The following is an 18,199-nucleotide window of genomic DNA, read 5'->3' as shown; positions in this document are numbered from 1 at the left end:
ATTGGTATTAACGTTTCTTGTAATGCTAAGAAACGTGCTAAGAAACGTATTAAAAACGATCATTACATGCTCTAATCTGTCACACTAAGATTTGTTGTATACACTGTACAAGCATCAGAAGACGAAGTACATATCAATTTATTTCATATAACACAGTCTTGTGAGAGTACAGCAATATAGCCTCAGACTGAAGCATTACGCCAAAGCATGGATTAAAACAGACGTAGAGCTAGTACAACAATTTCTTGGGTTCAAAAAAGTTGCCTTGACCTGTAGTACTCTGTGCTAAAGGAGAAGGTCCTACACGGCCGGGAGACTGACAGTCACTCAGTTTTGATATGCTATTCTTCTTTCTTGGTGTTGTCCAACTAAAACACAATAGTAGCTAATGTTTTCATTAGAAATATCTACAAATGGTGATCTGACCGGCGGCGCACCTCTTGAGGACAAGAGAGAACAAGATCTTGCCACTTTTTTACAAGTTTATGCCTGTGCTCATCCAGTGTGGCAGCATTTACAGCTAGTAAAACATCTTGATCCAACTTTGTTGGTTCAGGACTAAACACAAAACATTTAAATTCAGAGTGGATGTAGCATGACTATAGCCACTGCATGTCATACCCCAACAAGAACACAGGGTCCTCTTCAATTTGAAGACGAGAAGCTCCAGCTACAAGGTTTTTTATATTATTTTGCTCCTCTCTGTCTGTCTGTTTACTACTCCTGTCTGAGAAGTATTTCTCGAGTACATCTAATCCAGCTGATGTTGACAAGTCTACATAGCAGCCAAGAAAATCCCAGTATTCACTCCACTTTAATCCTTCTCTGTGAGCAAGATCTCTTCCAATTCTTTCCAATCCTCGCTCACTGTCACCGCGACGAATGCTAACTACCTGTTTCCTATAACCTGAATGTGGTGGACTACCTAATGGAGACCGCCATTCACGTCGAAATTGCGCTGCCCTGCTTGGAGACATCGGACCAGCAAACGCACTCACATTGAAAGAAGAGTCTACAACATTTGCTTCATTACAACAGCGTTGTTCACACTCATGAGACGTCAGTGGTGGACCAGACAACAAGTTAGCCTGACGAGTGGCGATGAGCACTGGCGAGTGTACAGGATCAGGAGACCACAGCTTTCCAACAATAGGTGGAGTGACATTACCCTCAGATCGAAACATTGGAACATACACCTGTTCTGCACAGACCAAATATCCATTTCATTTTGGACATATTACCCCAACCTCTAAACCTTACAATAAATAACCCTAGTGTTAGCAACTAAGGTCGCCAGCCAGAGCAATAATTCTTATAAAATGTCTTGTAAATCAGTGTACTTCTCATATGTACTTGTACTACAACACCTCCTGACAAATGTCTCTGCATGTAAGACCCACAACATGTGAGGGGCATGGCTTACAACAATGTTTGGTATTTACCAATCATGGCATAAAAATAAGTATAACACCTAAAGTAGAATCGTACACATGTATACTACACATCGTCATAAATAAGATATTAGTGTTCTGCAACTAATCATTCAGACATGAGCAATGCATGGATGAATACACCATGCACTGAATCAACATGAATGCACATGTGTTCATTTCTGTTGCATAGCATCAGACTCTTAAACTGTATGTAAATTTCCCATCAGGCTACTTTATGCCTAAGTATGCCAGACTCCAAAGGCGTGTAACCTCTTTGCATGGCTATTTGTTTGCCCAAACAATTAGTCTTCATAGGATTGCAGCATCATGTTACTAGCCCTTACAGATCATGATGTACAACCATCTAATAGATTAACAGAGGGTGGGAAGAATCCAGACCCTCTCCAGCATTGTCGTGTCATCTGAAAACCAGGAATAACAGGCTGAGAGGGTCCAGTACAGGATGCTATCGTGATTAAGAACAACAAGAAAACTACAATATGAGTGATGCTTTAGTATATATCTCATGTCAGTCAGTGACACTGTTAGTGTACTATCATTTTTTGGGTAAGAAGTAGAGATAATGATAAATCCCTTAGCTATTTACAAGGTTCGGAAAATCCGTTCGCCAAGTCGCAATATGGCGACCACTTCTAGATGTCTGGTAACTAAACGAACAGTGTGGTCGCCAATTTGGTGACTAGAAATATTGGTAGTTTCTAGTCTTTCATGGCAGCGGCTCTTGGATGCAACCAACTGCTCAGCAGATGTTTTGCGTTTCGCTTTCTACTTCTACCATTTACTGGCACCCTGCGACGTATGCCGCCTACTTACCACCTTCGTACATATCGTGTAACTACGTATCACCTAGCAATCTATTGCGAGTCATTGCTATTCTCTGGTACACCATTTTTACAGACTCTAGTGCCTCTACCGATCTGATTGGTCTGTGCCATCAGCTCCAGACAAATCCAACTAAAGACCTGCAGGCGCGTATAGTTTTTCAAACAATTGTGGTCACTCCTATCCTTCATAGGCTACACCAACAAATCCAAGTCAACAGCTCTATCATCGACTAGACGCCGTTGCACAGCAGCTTCTCCCGAATGAAACATGAAATTTGCAGCCAATCGTGTAGTTGAAGGTGACGGCAACTGCCTATTTAGATCCTTTTCTATGCTGTTTAAAGAATCTGCCCATCTTGAATTGAGACAAATAAACACTATTATGCAGATATTTGCAAACGGTGGGCGTAGGAAGTGGCAAAACAAACAGCTTTCCCCCAGCAAGCTGCCTGAGTGTCTTTCTATCAAAAGAACTAGACCAAGGTGTACGTCCAGAAGCTCATACGTCTCCTAGTGCTACTAAGAAAGGTTGTTCAAACAAAAGTTTCTGCATGTGAAATCTAGGTGTTGAATGAAGCCATGGCGTTTCAGAGATTAACACAGCTACCCATAGGAAACCAAATGGGGTGTGGGGTTTTCTCTCGAGAGTTACCGGATGTCCTGTTCTCAGCAAATCAGTAGTGGCACTGAGTCATTTAGAGAATTTAATTAAAAAACGCACAAAGAATGCTCATGTCTTATTGATGGATAGCCAGGATGTGGATGTGATGACAAACCACATAATCACTTTATTAACATTACAAAACCACACAACCACATTTTGTTTGGTTGTAGCTATACAATTAGTGGAAAGTTTCTATAAAATATGAATACTCATACTACTACATAAAAAGAACCCCAAGTACCACACTGTAGATTGAGGTGTTTACTAGCCAATGTTCATCCAACATTACTGCAAATTCCTAGTTAGGTCTTAATTTAATGTCAAACATGATAATCTGGGAAAGGGTCTCAACAGTGATATTAATGACTTGTTTACTTCTGGAATCTCTGACTTACAAACTAGTGAAAGTTTGGCGACCAACCGTTCCTCTAGGTGGCCAAACTGGCGACCAGATTCAAACGCATTTTTTGAACCCTGTCTTTAAATCAATTAATTAAAGTAAAGTATTTTGCTACTTACCTTCCAGCATAGTTTGAATTTCTGTTTCAATCCTCGACTTGTTTGCATTACAGCGCTGACCTGCAATGCTTGCAGCGGTCTCTCCATATTTGTTGCAAGCACTAACATCGATTCCTTGCTGCATGAGCAGAAACTCGACCATCTCAACATGACCAAACTTAGCAGCAAAATGTAGAGGAGTCTCGCAGCTCTAAAACAACTCACATTCCAATCCAGTTCATTTCACATCACTCAACAGACTTACACCAGAGTCTGGTGAATTGAGGTACAAATCAGTAAGAAACCTTTTGCGCTGTTCTCTAGTTTCCTCACTATCAGACGGATACAGAAGCCTCCAGAATTCGTCCGCCTTCAATGCTTCCACCAACGATTCAGCTACTGCAATCTGGTTTGACTTTGCAGCAACATGTAATGCATTCCATTTACAGCCAATCTGCAATGCTACTGGTGTATCACCCGAGCTGACGATATATCGAGGATTTGACCAGACCGATGTTCTAAATGTCTCGATGTCTCCCTTCTCAATCATTCCTCTCAGAATCGAAAGATCTTGAGGTTTAGGTGCTGAAAAGTTGTTGTCTGTCAGTGTGGCTGGCTCACCTCTAGCTGTATCAGACAGTGTATCATCCTTGCCATTGGAGTATATCTCTGCCTCATTGCGCGCGGGAAACGCTTTGAAACGCGCGCCCTTTATTTTCCGAGCAGCCTCGACCACTGCCTCCTTTCTGGTGTAGACAGAACGGATATCGTTAAGTTTACAACAGCCACTCGGTACAAGCAGACCATAGAATACATCTGCTTTACTGTCGTCCTCTGGCGTCGGTATTTCTACCACGTCGTCGTATGTTGACTCAGGAGTCGACGGTAGAACGTCTGGTACACGTGGCACTGTCATTGTCAATTCACCTGACTGAGATTTCAACAGTTTCTCTTCGTACAACGTACGGGTGCTTGATGTGATCGGACCACAGAAAATACCCGCTTCTTGCAGTCTTGCGCGCAGTTGTGCATCACTCAAAGTAGCAATGTCCAGGTCTCCACCAACCAAAAGGTCCTGATCACTCGTTGACATTTCAACTAAAAAACTACAGCTAAAATACAGGATTATACATCAACGTGTGCGACGAAGCCCGAAGCCATGTGAATGCCCGGATGACAGTTGACGTAGTGAAACGAGAGACAGAGAGAAGAGGTATCCTAACGACACTCTCTCTCTCTCGCTGCGCACAATTTCAATCCGTCATACTGACGCATGACCCAGTCGCGACACCAAAAATTACCAAACACGTGCATTTTAGTAAAAATTCAAAATTCAAAGACCAATTAACTATGTGCACAGTAACAAGTACCTGTGGAATAAGATGAGAGCACGAGCAACAGCAGCCGTCTGTACAAATGAGTAATTAAGTTTAGCTACAAGCATCCATGTGATAGCAATCGACATGATGCCACACCAGTACATGTACCAGCCTAGACTTGTGTGTCTCAGTACTTCAATACAATTCTGTTAATTATGAATCATTACGAACAGTTAACCATCATATCATCTGCACATAGTTCTCTGGTATCAAACCACTACGACCGTTGATAGTCCCTTGGAGCCAACCGGGTTCCTTAGATGGACGAACTAGACACCACATAACGAAACGTACAAATTACATTCACCTACAGCATCATTGCTATGTTTCACTTGTACCATTTTGAACAATCTGACCGGCTTCAAATGAAAGTTCATTGACATTGTCTGCATGGCAATCGTACAAAGTTTGCGCTTGCCTACACAATATGGTTGTGATATGGAAAACTGACTGAATAGAATGACCCGTTACTACCTTTCGTGTTGCCGTGGTGGAATGTCTGGTGCCCGTGGTAAGTCCGAATGTCTATAAACATAAAACGGTTTCCTAGTTCTGCAGGTAGTATACTGGACACTGACACGCACTCACAAGTAATCTGCTGATGACTTCCAGAGTACAGCTGTGGGTTGTGCATAGTGACTAACCACTGGGTTGGCTCTTGACACAAAACATACGTATGTCGATCAGTACACTGCAAGCTATTCCATTTTCACAACTACATCAGTTGATTTCAAACTCACCTGCTATGAGGATGCAGGGGAACAGCAGGAATCACAGGCTGCTGGTAGGCGACTACTGGTGATCTTTTCCTATATAAAATTATATCCAAAGAAAGAATGTAAGGTGCTAAATAAAACCTGGAACGTACGTGCCCAACATCTGCTGTGGAGGTACAGGAGGATCAAATGGAGGAGGCCCATGTCTACAAAGAGGAAGTATTACAAGCAATACAACAAACTAACCGACCAATAGCAAAACTTGTAATCACACCATACTTCTAAGATTTAACAATACCGTACAAATGACTGCACAGAGTAAAAATGATAGTCTTGCAAAGTGCATCCATAAGATATCTGAGAGTACATGACAAGGTATCAAGTTGACAGCTGTCCAGTTTGAAGTACAAATAAACCTTTGTCTAAGTGTGATATGCATGTGCTCATTAATATGCGTGTGCGCATGCGCATGCGCGCACTGATACTCACATATCACATATACAAATTTGTTCCAATAAAATGTTATTCCCAGATCTCGTGCTTCAACACATTTGTCAAGTAATTGCTACTCTCAACATTTCTATGAACACTTCAACAGGGTAGTAAATGTCCAATCATATCATACGTAATACGACTACGAATGTCCATGTAATTCGTAGTCCATGTAGACACTCATCAAGTTGCTGTGAATGCAACATCTCAATGAAAACCATACCCCGTAGGAGAAGAAGTTCCATCCAATGCTCCTTGGTTTGCAAAATGGCTACCGTGTGATGAAACAAGATCTGCAGGATCCGAACTAACACAATCAAAGAAACCATTAGAATACGCAATAACAATATTTCTCGTAGCTCACAGTGCTACTTCTCGAAGCAACGGCTGTCTTGGAAACTTCTGTATTGAACGAGGACCTTCAATGCAATAACAACCATAATGTTGCAAAATGTTCCACTGTAATGTTATTGCGACAAACTCTACCGGTAACAAGCTTCGGTTTTGCCGCAACTACTGGACCTGAACAGTAAGTCACAACTTGAAATCATATCAAATAATTAGCAGAGAAAAATTATAGTCGACAATTGATACCAATAAACCACAATCTGATGAAAAGACAAGTACGATAAAGTATCTATCCAAACTCTACTATAAAAGGTAACTCAAATCTTGTACAAAACCACGTTATACACAGCAAACATGATTCCAAGTTTCCAAATAGTAATTGCTTACACGTAAATGATAACTACAAGTAGCTATAAAATATTACAGCCTTGGGCCAAGTTGGCTATAGACTGACTAAATATATTTTACATTCTACTTACCCGACTGTCGTCTAGCACCTTGACTTTGGGTCAGAGTATGCTCAACACTTGATGGTGACATCGGTGGACTTATTTCAGAAGGTGAAGAGGCTAAACAATAACAAAAGCAATGACATGATTTATTGTGTACCAGCTTTCTATCTATACAGATGTCAACATCTCGGTTCCTGTCTAAAACATGCTCTAATTCAAAGATAATGTGCTTCCAGCACCATTCTAGGCCTAATGATTTTCATAGTGAAGCAACACAACACTACACCTCATCCAGCGCTGATTTGACACCACTCTATACATTTGTAGCAGCCTATACTTACAAAGTTCTAACTAATTCAACCTCAACATACCAACACATTATACATGTATAACCATACATGTATAACCAATCACTAGCACTGACTACCTAACACTACTCAGTACTGCACAAGATGCAATTTACCTCCTGGTATTTGTCCTACAGCTGGCATTGAAGTAGTAGATGATGATGACGATAATGAGATCAACGACACTGGTTCAACTCCAGATAAAGAACCAGCTTGTTTCTTCCCAAGTTTAGGTGATGCGAATGACACACTAGATGTACTAGCCATTGCAAATATCTAAGAAACAACAGACAAATATCTAAAAAACAAAGCAAGCAAGATGATGATTGCTATAGAAATCATACGTTTGTGTACTCCTTGATCATAATCTCAATAACTTCATTTTGATATTTGATGTCCATAATGCTTGCAACAGATTCTTCTGCTGGCCGCATTAAAGTTGGACCAAAAACAACACCGAGATTGCTGGGCAACATCCGATTCTTGTGTGCATGAGCAGCAACCCTAAAAGAGAATTTGGCATGTCATCAAGCAGTTTGCTCATCATGCAAATACCCTTCTTGTATGTAATCATCACCAACAGATACCTACCCCTAAGACGAATACTACATAATTTAAGCAAACGACATCAGTGCTCTCTGTCAAACTTGAAAGACTGACAATCAATATCACATGTTAATACCTAACAATGACATTATTTAAACGCATTCAACTCATGCCAAATTCAGAGTTTAGATAGTGCGTTACAAACAACAGCAGTCATTACATCCCAATTAAACATCACACACACACACACACACACACACACACACACACACACACACACACACACACACACACACACACACACACTGTAGTATATACATCCGAGAAGTTGTATTGTGTTACGATTCAGTCATTGACCGGCATTTAGAACTAGCCAGTCATTCTTGAAATAGATTGACTTAAGTTAACAGCAAGACCAGCTGAGCATGTGGTAAGTACGCAGTTACTTGTGATATCTGGCGACGAGGATAAGCAATGAGTATGCCTGGCAACCCAGAAAGAGAGTCCATACACCAGTTACAGAAGCAGCCTGTACACCAGTTACAGAAGCAGCCTGTACACCAGTTACAGAAGCAACGAGTACCCAAAGCAGGTAACAGACCGACTGACAAGATATCTGATTGTTGTTATCGCTGTGGTAAACAGGGACACAAACAGTTCGAGTGCTTGTTCAAGGATGTCAAATGTTTTGGTTGCTGCAAAATTGCGCATGCGAAGGCTGTTTGTCGCAGTGAGAAAAACAGCTCAAAAAAACAAAATAGTGGTAGAAGTACATAGAAAATCGGCTATGAGGAGGTTGAGTGGATTAGTGGCAATATTCACGTGTTACACAAAGGAAAAGAGAAGCCTATGAAGACAACGTTGACTGTACAAAGACAGCCACTCAAGATGGAAATAGACACGAGAGCGAGTGTCAGTATTGTGAGCAAAACAACATGGAAGTCAGTCTGGAAGAAAGGTGAAGCACCATTGAAAGATACAAAGAAGACGCTGAACACATATACTGGGGAACCGGTACCTGTATGCGGAAAGTTGAAGGTATGGTTAGACACTCCGGATGGACGCCGACAGTCTCTTCCGCTTGTGGTAGTGGCAGGCTCTGGCACGAGTTTATTAGGAAGAGACTGGATTTGACAAGTACAAATTGACTAGGGAAGAGTTCATCTTCTGGCGGCAAAACCCTCACCAAGGAAAAGTGGGACGATTATTGTTGTTACACAGTGATGTGTTCAGTGGAAAGTTAGGAAGATTGCAAGGTGTGGAAGTGAAATTATCAGTGAGAGAAACGACGAGTCCCAAGTTTTACTGACCAAGACAAGTACCGTATGCTTTGAGAGAAAAGACAGAAGAAGAATTGTTCGACCTCACAAAAGCCGGAATTATTGAGCCAATACACTATTCGAAGTGGGCGGCTCCCATAGTTCTGGTATTGAAAAACAATAGAAAAGTCAGAATCTGTAGACTATCGGTTAACAGTGAATCAAGTATCAAAATGCAATACTTATCCGATTCCATGCATTGAAGACTTGTTCGCTCGAATAGCAGGAGGACAGTAGCTTACAACCCTGGATTTGGATAGAGCATATCAACAGCTTGTACTTGATGAGGAATCACGTAAGTATGTCGTCATCAATACTCACCAGGGTTTATATCAGTATAATAGACTACCTTTGGTGTTTCATCGGCTCCCGGTATCTTTCAAAGGACAATGAAAACTCTGTTGCAAGCAATTCCAGAAGTAGTGGTCTACTTAGACGACATATTAATAACAGGAAGAAACGAACAAGAGCATTTGTCTAACTTAGGAAAGATGTTGACAAAATTGGAAGAGGCTAGACTAAGGCTGAATAAAGAGAAATGCTGGTTCATGCAATCTAAAGTAGTGTATCTGGGACAAGTCATTGTCAAGACAGGGTTACATCCGGACAAGGGACCAATTCAGGTAATAACGGAAGCACCCAGACCACAAAATGTGACAGAAATAAAAGTGTACCACTATTGCTATCTTATTATGGCAAATTCTTACAAAGATTTCACCAGTATCTGTTTGGTAGAGAGTTTGTGCTAGTCTCAGACCATAAACCACTGGTAGGATTGGTGGGAGAAAATACGCATCTTCTGCCAATGGCATCAGCAAGAGTCCATCGATGGGCCATGATCCTATCAGGTTACAGTTATAAGTTGTGACGCAAACCAGGCTGGGACAACGGTAATGCAAATGCCTGCAGTTGATTACCCTTACAACTACCGTCGACAACTAAGGAAGAACATGCAGAGACAATTCGATTTTTACAGCAATTGGAATCGTCACCAGTATTGGCAAAAGATATTAGAAGATAGACAGAACAAGACGCTATACTGTCTATGGTACAATATTATGTTCATCATGGTTGGCCCAATAAACCACTAATCGAAGCGTTGATTCCTTACTGGCGAAGAGTAAGTGAATTATCTATAGAAGAGGGATGTCTATTATGGGGGTACACCGCAAGGGCAGCAACGAGTTTTGGAGGAGTTACATGCTGGTTATCCTGGTGTGGCACAAATGAAAGGCTTAGCCAGAACAATAGTCTGGTGGCCTGGACTGAATGGGGACATTGAACGCAAGGTCCGAGATTGTTCTAGTTGTCAAGAAACAAGAAATGCACCACCATAAGCTCCATTGCATCCCTGGTCTTGGCCCATCAGCCGTGGATGAGGGCGCACGTGGACCACGCTGGACCCTTGCTAGGAAAAATGTTTCTTGTACTCATTGACGCACACTTGAAGTGGATTGAAGTAGAACCTGTAGAATCAGCGATGACGAAAACTACGGTGAAAAAGTTCAGACAAAATTTTCTCAACTCATGATATTCCTGAAAAACTGGTATCAGACAATGGGTCAGTATTCACCAGTCAAGAGTTTACCGATTTTGTAAAATCAAATGGAATAGACCACATTAAAATAACACTGTATCATCCGTCAAGTAATGGGCTGGCGGAAAGAGCAGTACAGGTATTGAAGAAAGGACTGTCCCTAGCAAAACAAGGAACATTGACATATCGCTTGACACAAGTGTTGTTCAGCTACCGAATTACACCACATTCCACGACATATCGCATGCAGAATTATTAATGGGTCGCAAATTACGGTCACGTTTAGATTTGTTACACCCCAACTTGGAGCAAACAGTACACAAAAAACAATGGTAACAGAAACATTTGTACAAGGGTAATCGGAATAGAATGATAGACCTCTATAACGAGGTGAGAGTTTACATGCACAATTACAACGAAGGTCATCCTTGGATAGCTAGTGTAGTTCAGTCCAAAACAGGCCCCCTATCATACACTATCAAACTGAATGATGGGAGGGTAGTTAAACAACATTTGGATCAGATTCGAAAAACCTTACAATCAGAAAGACAAGAAAGAGAGAAACCAGAGGCCTACTAGTGGAACCAATACATCCACCGGATAAACCATGTTCAAGAGCAATGGTGTCGGTATCGCTGGGAGAACCCAAAGAGTGGGATGTCGCACCAGACTTACCAGAACAACAACCAAATGGAGTTGACAAACAAATAGAAAAGGACGCGATGGTACCATCGCCGAAGATTAGCACAGGACCAGAAGACTTAGAGACACACACGGAACCAACGAGAGCGTCAAATCTAGGTGCCAACAAAGGAGTGACTCCAGTCCGCCATTCCAGAAGAAGAAAGGCACCAGATAGACCAAGTTTTTAGTAGATTAGACTATTGTGTTGTACTTCATACCTCTTAATTGTAAATATCAGTCACATAGTCGGGGTGGGGGAGAAGAATGTAGTATATACATCCAAGAACTTGTATTGTGTTACGATTCAGTCATTGACCGGCATTTAGGACTAGCTAGTCATTCTTGGAATAGATCAACTTGAGTTAACAGCAAGACCGCCTGAGTGCGTGCTAAGAACGCAGTTACTTGTAACACACACACACACACACACACACACACACACACACACACACACACACACACACACACACACACACACACACACACACACACTTGTAAAGATGTTGCATCAGAAGCTTGAGCATCCTCTGGCTAGGTCCCGGCAACTGTTGCACTAACTGTTGTAGATTTGCTATTGTTGTTTCATGATCATTTTCTAAAACACCACAAAAGCTTTACACACAGACATAACAAATAATTCAGGCAACATACACAGTTTCAAACTAAATCAAGCTACAAATCTCAAAATCCAATTCTAGTATAAGCTTCTAAACAAAGCATTTTGTTTGTTATTCTTCCTCCACGTACTCTCAAGCAGCATTGACTACTTTGTTCCTGTCACATGTCGCAGTCCACAGAAACAATGCAACAAAAATGTCACAAGCAAGGTTCACCTTCTAGAGTTCAATTTCTGTGTAACAGTCATTGTGTAACAGTCATTACACCCTATACTGACAAATGTGTACAAAGCTTACATGAACAACTCTGACTACCTGTCTGTTTGTCTGTCTGTCCGTCTATCTATCTATCTTGTTTTAGTACAAGTATTTGATCATCTCACTGGCAGCATTCAAGAACTCTTGATGAAGGTCATAAGTAAGCAGAGGTTCTGGCATGCTCCTACATAACAACATGCCAAAATGAAAACATCATTTGTTTCGAACTCTTGTGTTCGCGACCTGAAATGATTCTTTACAGCACTAGTGATTGTCTTCACTTCTAACTCAACATCATTCCAAGACACCTTATCAAGCCTATTCTTCTCTAAAGCACAAAATCAAAATGTAGAAACTTGACAATCACGTGCTTCAACAACTGCACCATAAGAAGTAGTTAGCTTTTGTACTCGTGAACTGACTCCAGCCACTCGATATAGACCTTCATCTTCTATTCCTAGCAAAACAAGATGTAGAATCATGATTAACAGTTATGACAATAAGCACTAAGCTACAAACACAAGGATACTCATGCACATGTACACACACACACACACACACACACACACACACACACACACACACACACCTACTAACAACTACACTGAACCAGTCATAGCTTCAAGGTGAGTACAGCTCATTATTAATATTAATTACTTCATACCTGCTATACAGCTACAACATGAAATGCCATATGCCTACCTCTGCGTTCAATAGTTTCAATGCATTTGTGAACAAACTGATAAGCAACAGTCGTAAGTCCTGCATCAATGACAATTTGCCTAAATGTGCAAAAGGTTCAAACTTGCTATAGTAACCTGATTGTGCATCCACCTTTAATAATTTACTTGTTTCCATGTAAACCTACAACAAGCAAAAAGTGAAATTACATTTAATCCAACCTCATCACACCGTCAATCTCTTTCATAACCATTTACCAATTAGTTTACAATAACCTTCATCAATCATGTTCACTGTCCCATCCACTAGCTCATCTGACCCCATACATTAAGTCCCAACAGTTAATTCACTGATCACACTTACTGGTTCTTTGCCACCTAAAACTTCTAACCACAGCCTTCGGTCATCATTACTCAATGCTTGCATCACAAGTGTTCTTCAATGACACACAGTATTAAACGATTTGCTTAACATGACACAGCAAGCAAACAAAAACTTAAAAATATACACATTATACCAAAACGTAAACTTGTAACATAGATATAATGGTAAACATTCCCATTCTAATGTACAAACAGCAAGACAAGAATGAGATCATGCATTTATAGGTGATAGTGAGACTAAAGGGAATTTACACTTCATAACCAAAGAATTCGAATGTCACCTTTCTCCAGCAGTAATGTTGAAGCAGAAACGTTTATCAATCGAATCAGTCATTCTCCTGTGCAATGACACATACACAAAATAAGAGGCAATTCATTTCATATGTTAGACATGCATTCACGAATACCTCACACACGAGTCAACTACCAGTGATTCAGGATTTGACTAAATACAGATCACATTTAGTACATGTACCAGTACAGTATACCCTGAAAGAAAAAATTTGTGCAAGAGAAAAATTCGTGCGATTTTGTGTGATCACAAGCCCATCGCACAAAATAAATTCCACATATATATTTTTCCCTTGCGCATGATCTTATTGTGCATAGCCTTATTGTCGCACAAATTGATTCCGCACAAGTAGTGATGTTTCTAGAAAAAGCACAATTTTTCTCCCGCACAAATTTCTCCTTTCAGGGTATATGAAATATAAAACAATGTTGTGGTGTCATGTGCTTGCATGCTTTGTGCGTGTGTGTGTGTGTGTTTGTGTGTGTGTGTGTGTGTGTGTGTGTGTGTGTGTGTGCGCACGCGCGCGTGTGTCTGCAATGATAGGTGAGATCTACTTCGAGTCATACAAATTTTCCTTTGCTATGATCAGATATTGGAAACATGACAAACAGTGAGTTGGACTTCATGTACTGGCAAAAGCATTTTGACGATGAAAGTCCACTGGTAATTCCACCTACCACACAATATACATTAATTAACAATACTGAGCCTGCAAATTTCAATGCAATAAAAAGGTGGCTGGCTATAAGTGACCCAATGAATACCCAAAACAACAACAGAATATTTCAGTCTACTGCAAGCAAATTTCCTAACGATATTCTTGTAAATTAATGTTTGAGCTATGTACCATTTTCAGGTGTTGGACCCAAGCTACCTTGTTCACTACATACCTGGCATTCAGCCTATTACATCAATGTCACTTACCAAGCTTTCTCTCTTTCTGCTGATAAAGATACCCTTGTCTGGCAAACTGGCCACTTCTTGTGTCTCCATGTTGTCCTTTCTAACAAAGACCACAATTCTGTTTACATGTTAACATAAACACACAATCTGTTGCAACATCAGTCAACTTTCTTTTATGTACCAACAAGGAAAGGTACTGTGAGACTTAATATAACAATTGTGTGGTCATCAATTCTAAACTCATGACCTTACATCAACAAGTAACTGCAGCTGTGTTTTCACCAATGCTTCCACAGATAGAAGCACTCTGAAAAACAGTCAACTTGCCACACACACACAAAGACTTACAAATTTACAAGCTATTTGCTTCCAAGCGTGCTAGTTGACAACTAAATAGTATGACAGGACTGTTGTTTTGCATGCCTACAACTTCCTTAAGATGCTAAATTGTCTGTCATTGTCAAATGGCAAGATTGTTTTGAGACATACAGACATAAATGTGTATGCAAAAGTAACCTATATCTTAGCATAACTCTCCCAGCCAACCAGGACATCTAATGTTTAAACTTTCACACAAACAAAACGAAAGACATCACTCTGTGTGATTTGCTGACAGCCAAATCTGCTTACTTCTTCTGTTGCCTTCATTAGCGATTCGGTATACTCTTGACTCTCTTGCCAAACTTGACGAACCTTCAGAAATAAAATATTGCACACAACATTACATAAATTATCAACAATAGACACATCTTTCAACAGCAAAGACATTTACACACAAGTTTCATACCAACAATTTACAACTACAATAAAGTCCTGACTATAACCGTGAGAGTTCATGGCAAGTAATACAAAGCAAACGTATAGCCAATAAGACACATGCCAAATATGCTACATTTCAATATATCCACCATTAATTCACAGCAACTTCACAACACATCCATGTGCAAGCACGTGAATATACAGGTGTGTGAGACGAGGACTGAATACGAGTCTAAACAACTTACATCCTGCAGTTTGACTTGCAAATCATTCGTCAGTTCCTTGTATTCCTGTCCTGTTTCATATGCTGCAACACAACACAACAATTCAAAGAATGAGAGTCATAGTCACAACAACAACAGACGTTCATACCCGAATGATAAAATGTCATTTGGTCAGTCATGAACCCAAGTAACTGAAATAAACAAGGCATTTTCCTGGCTGAAATTCATCTCATCATTTGTCAATGATCACATACTGGTTCAACAAACTCAAACTTCTTTCTCTCCTGAACATCGAGTAGAACTTTTACATATTCCATTGCTGCTTGCCTAAACTTCTTTTGTTCTTGTTCCATTGTGATGTCTGCCTACAAAGTATATAACGCAATGTACCATATTTAATTAATGAGATAACACAACAAAACACGGGTGAGCGTGCGTGCATGCACACACACACACACACACACACACACACACACACACACACACACACACTGACTATCAACTGTTCAAGAGTGCGTATTTTCTCAACAACTGACAAAACAACACCACAAAAACACAACAAATGTATGGAAATAAACATAAACAAATATGTTGTATACTAATGTCTACAAAATTAGACCACTAACCTCGGACAGTTGAGTATCTTTCTTCTTGGGCGACAAAGCAAGATGTCTATCCAGTAAACTGAGACAACGATCTGATTGCCTGTCAAAGGCCTTCTTATACTCCTGAACACAACAAAGTCAGACACTGACCAAATACTAAAAAATGTTACTACACCTTTGTTCCTTGTATTTTGTCCTTACGGAATCTTTCTAGAGGTGTAAGCAATCGAGCTTGTGCTGACTCCATCTATAGCAATAAATCACAACATAAAATACAGTAAAACCCACTTATCCAACCCTCGTGAGTCCAACCATCAAGCTAAATGGGAAATGATGTCACACACTATGCAGATTCTCATAACAATAATGAGAGTGCAAGATACAGAGCTATTTTTATGATGCGTCCGATACATATAACATTGCTACATCTGCATGTTCACAAATACTTCTAATTTTATGTCAGACATCGTGTAGTAACATATCTAGTATGTCGCTATGTGCGCACACGATCCAGTTACAGAACTTCAAACTACTGATGCAATATAAAACTCCAACCATTCACTTAAGTCATCACTAATGTAGCCACATGGCCTTAAAATTTTGCTCAAAATAGATCTCGTAAGTAAAACTATATCTACCATCATTTCAAATTACATTGAGGTAACAGGTCCTTTTTGAAACAAGTAGCTCGCCAGTGCCATACAAGTAATGACCGTTCACCTGGCCCTGTACAGTCCTACACCAGTACACTACTCATTCACATAGCAACATGCTTACCAGCAATTCTCTGTGTTCTTCCAATGTTCCTACAATTTGTGCAAACTGCTGAAAAGCGCCACCTAAAAGTAGACAAACGGTAAAACGTTCAGAGATTTCCTGGCTACAAAGCTTGATTCAACAACATCACTTACATATTACAGCTTCTTTTTCTGTTTGTTGATCTGATCCAATGAACTCGAACGTGAATTCACTCAAAGTGTCAGCAAATGATTTTTGAGCTTTTGATAGTTCTATAGGACAATAGCATCAAGAAAGCACATAAGTTGTGATGTGTAACTACACGTTTTGTGCAGACAGAGACAAAGCAACAAATGAGTGTATGGACACACAAGTAGCCAGATAAACAGACTTGTCACTAATACTCACCAAGAACCTACAAGGTGACAACAATAGACAGCAGGTGTCATCATAGTTTATCACGTTTCTTTCCTACTTCTCGTCTTCCTTTTTCTTCTCCCTCCCCTGTCTCTGACACACACACACACACACACACACACACACACACACACACACACACACACACACACAGGGGGGGCAAGCAGACGGCAAACAGACAAACAAACAGACAGACAAACAAACAGACAGATGAACGGACAAACAGACAGAGACAGACACACAAACAGACAGACAGACACACAAACAGACAGACAGACAGACAGACAGACAGAACTCACTATTTAGCTGTGGTGCCTCTGATTTTCACTGTATGGTAGTACTGACGTTGAAAATAAAAGACAGACAGACAGACACACAAACACACACACTCAAACACACAAATAAACATACAAACAAACAAACACACAAATAAACATACAAACAAACAAACAAACAGGATGTTAAAATAAATAAATATGATCTGCCCACGCAATTCCCGCATTGTCTTCATTTAGTGCCAATTGCAACATCCGAAGACCACTCACAATCAGTCACCCGGCCGTCCATTACTCAGCAACTCAACAGGTCGTCTGCATTCGCGGTGACTTGCTGTCGATTACAATGCATTCCTAGCGTAACTAAGTTCCGCAAACCACTCCATATCACGTCGGCTTCGCATCTAACATTCACGCGTGAACGAGAAATTCCCCCGCAACTGATATAGTAAAATGCGTGAAAATCCGAGCAGCACAATTTGCTTCGAGCGACGTCTGCAGGCAAAATGCAACAACTCCAAAGCGTTCGTCGTGTAATCACCTTTCATTGCGCCCAGCAAGTGTCTGCATTCCCTCAGCAGGCCCTTGATCGCCTCTGACGTGTTCTCGAGCTCCTTCTCGTGCGCCTGCAGATTCTCGCGAAAGAACGGACTGTCGTGCAAGCAGTCTGTGAACTCGAGTGGACGTAGAACCATTGTTATGGCTATCTAGTCTCACAAGCGTGTACACACAGAGGAACTGACACACAAGTCAAATATGTCTGCGGTGGCTCTGTTGCTAATTGATG

The 18,199-nt window shown here is 40.6% G+C and overlaps 2 protein-coding genes across 3 annotated transcripts; both read right to left on the bottom strand.

Annotated features, from left to right (window-relative positions):
• Window positions 1–41: 41 nt before the first annotated feature.
• LOC134189820 (ankyrin repeat and LEM domain-containing protein 2-like) lies at window positions 42–4,598 on the bottom strand. Of its 2 annotated transcripts, none has more exons than XM_062658215.1 (5): window positions 3,706–4,598; window positions 3,462–3,651; window positions 622–1,201; window positions 427–558; window positions 42–368 (listed from the first exon to the last, which is right to left on the bottom strand). In XM_062658215.1, exons 1-5 carry the CDS (start codon window positions 4,531–4,533, stop codon window positions 230–232), a joined length of 1,869 nt encoding a protein of 622 aa, XP_062514199.1. In that variant the 5' UTR covers window positions 4,534–4,598; the 3' UTR covers window positions 42–229. The 2 variants fall into 2 exon arrangements, with proteins under 2 accessions (XP_062514199.1, XP_062514200.1); XM_062658216.1 differs by having other exon boundaries at window positions 201–368; window positions 438–558.
• A 186-nt stretch (window positions 4,599–4,784) lies between these two features.
• On the bottom strand, window positions 4,785–18,180 carry LOC134189588 (rho GTPase-activating protein 26-like). Its single transcript, XM_062657906.1, has 32 exons — window positions 17,954–18,180; window positions 16,894–16,992; window positions 16,760–16,821; window positions 16,158–16,229; window positions 16,004–16,105; window positions 15,632–15,742; window positions 15,526–15,568; window positions 15,399–15,460; window positions 15,025–15,087; window positions 14,416–14,494; window positions 14,058–14,164; window positions 13,607–13,644; window positions 13,481–13,537; window positions 13,180–13,252; window positions 12,954–12,999; window positions 12,838–12,897; window positions 12,521–12,592; window positions 12,379–12,463; window positions 12,261–12,319; window positions 11,753–11,855; window positions 7,519–7,678; window positions 7,291–7,450; window positions 6,855–6,944; window positions 6,514–6,549; window positions 6,392–6,446; window positions 6,251–6,334; window positions 5,688–5,741; window positions 5,560–5,628; window positions 5,408–5,476; window positions 5,294–5,344; window positions 5,158–5,237; window positions 4,785–5,088 (listed from the first exon to the last, which is right to left on the bottom strand). Exons 1-32 carry the CDS (start codon window positions 18,105–18,107, stop codon window positions 5,000–5,002), a joined length of 2,544 nt encoding a protein of 847 aa, XP_062513890.1. The 5' UTR covers window positions 18,108–18,180; the 3' UTR covers window positions 4,785–4,999.
• Window positions 18,181–18,199: the final 19 nt, after the last annotated feature.

The sequence above is a fragment of the Corticium candelabrum genome, chromosome 14 (assembly GCF_963422355.1).
Source record: "Corticium candelabrum chromosome 14, ooCorCand1.1, whole genome shotgun sequence".
NCBI lineage: Eukaryota > Metazoa > Porifera > Homoscleromorpha > Homosclerophorida > Plakinidae > Corticium > Corticium candelabrum.
The sequence above is the reverse complement of the archived record's forward strand: the minus strand, read 5'-3'. Positions and strand labels throughout refer to the sequence as shown.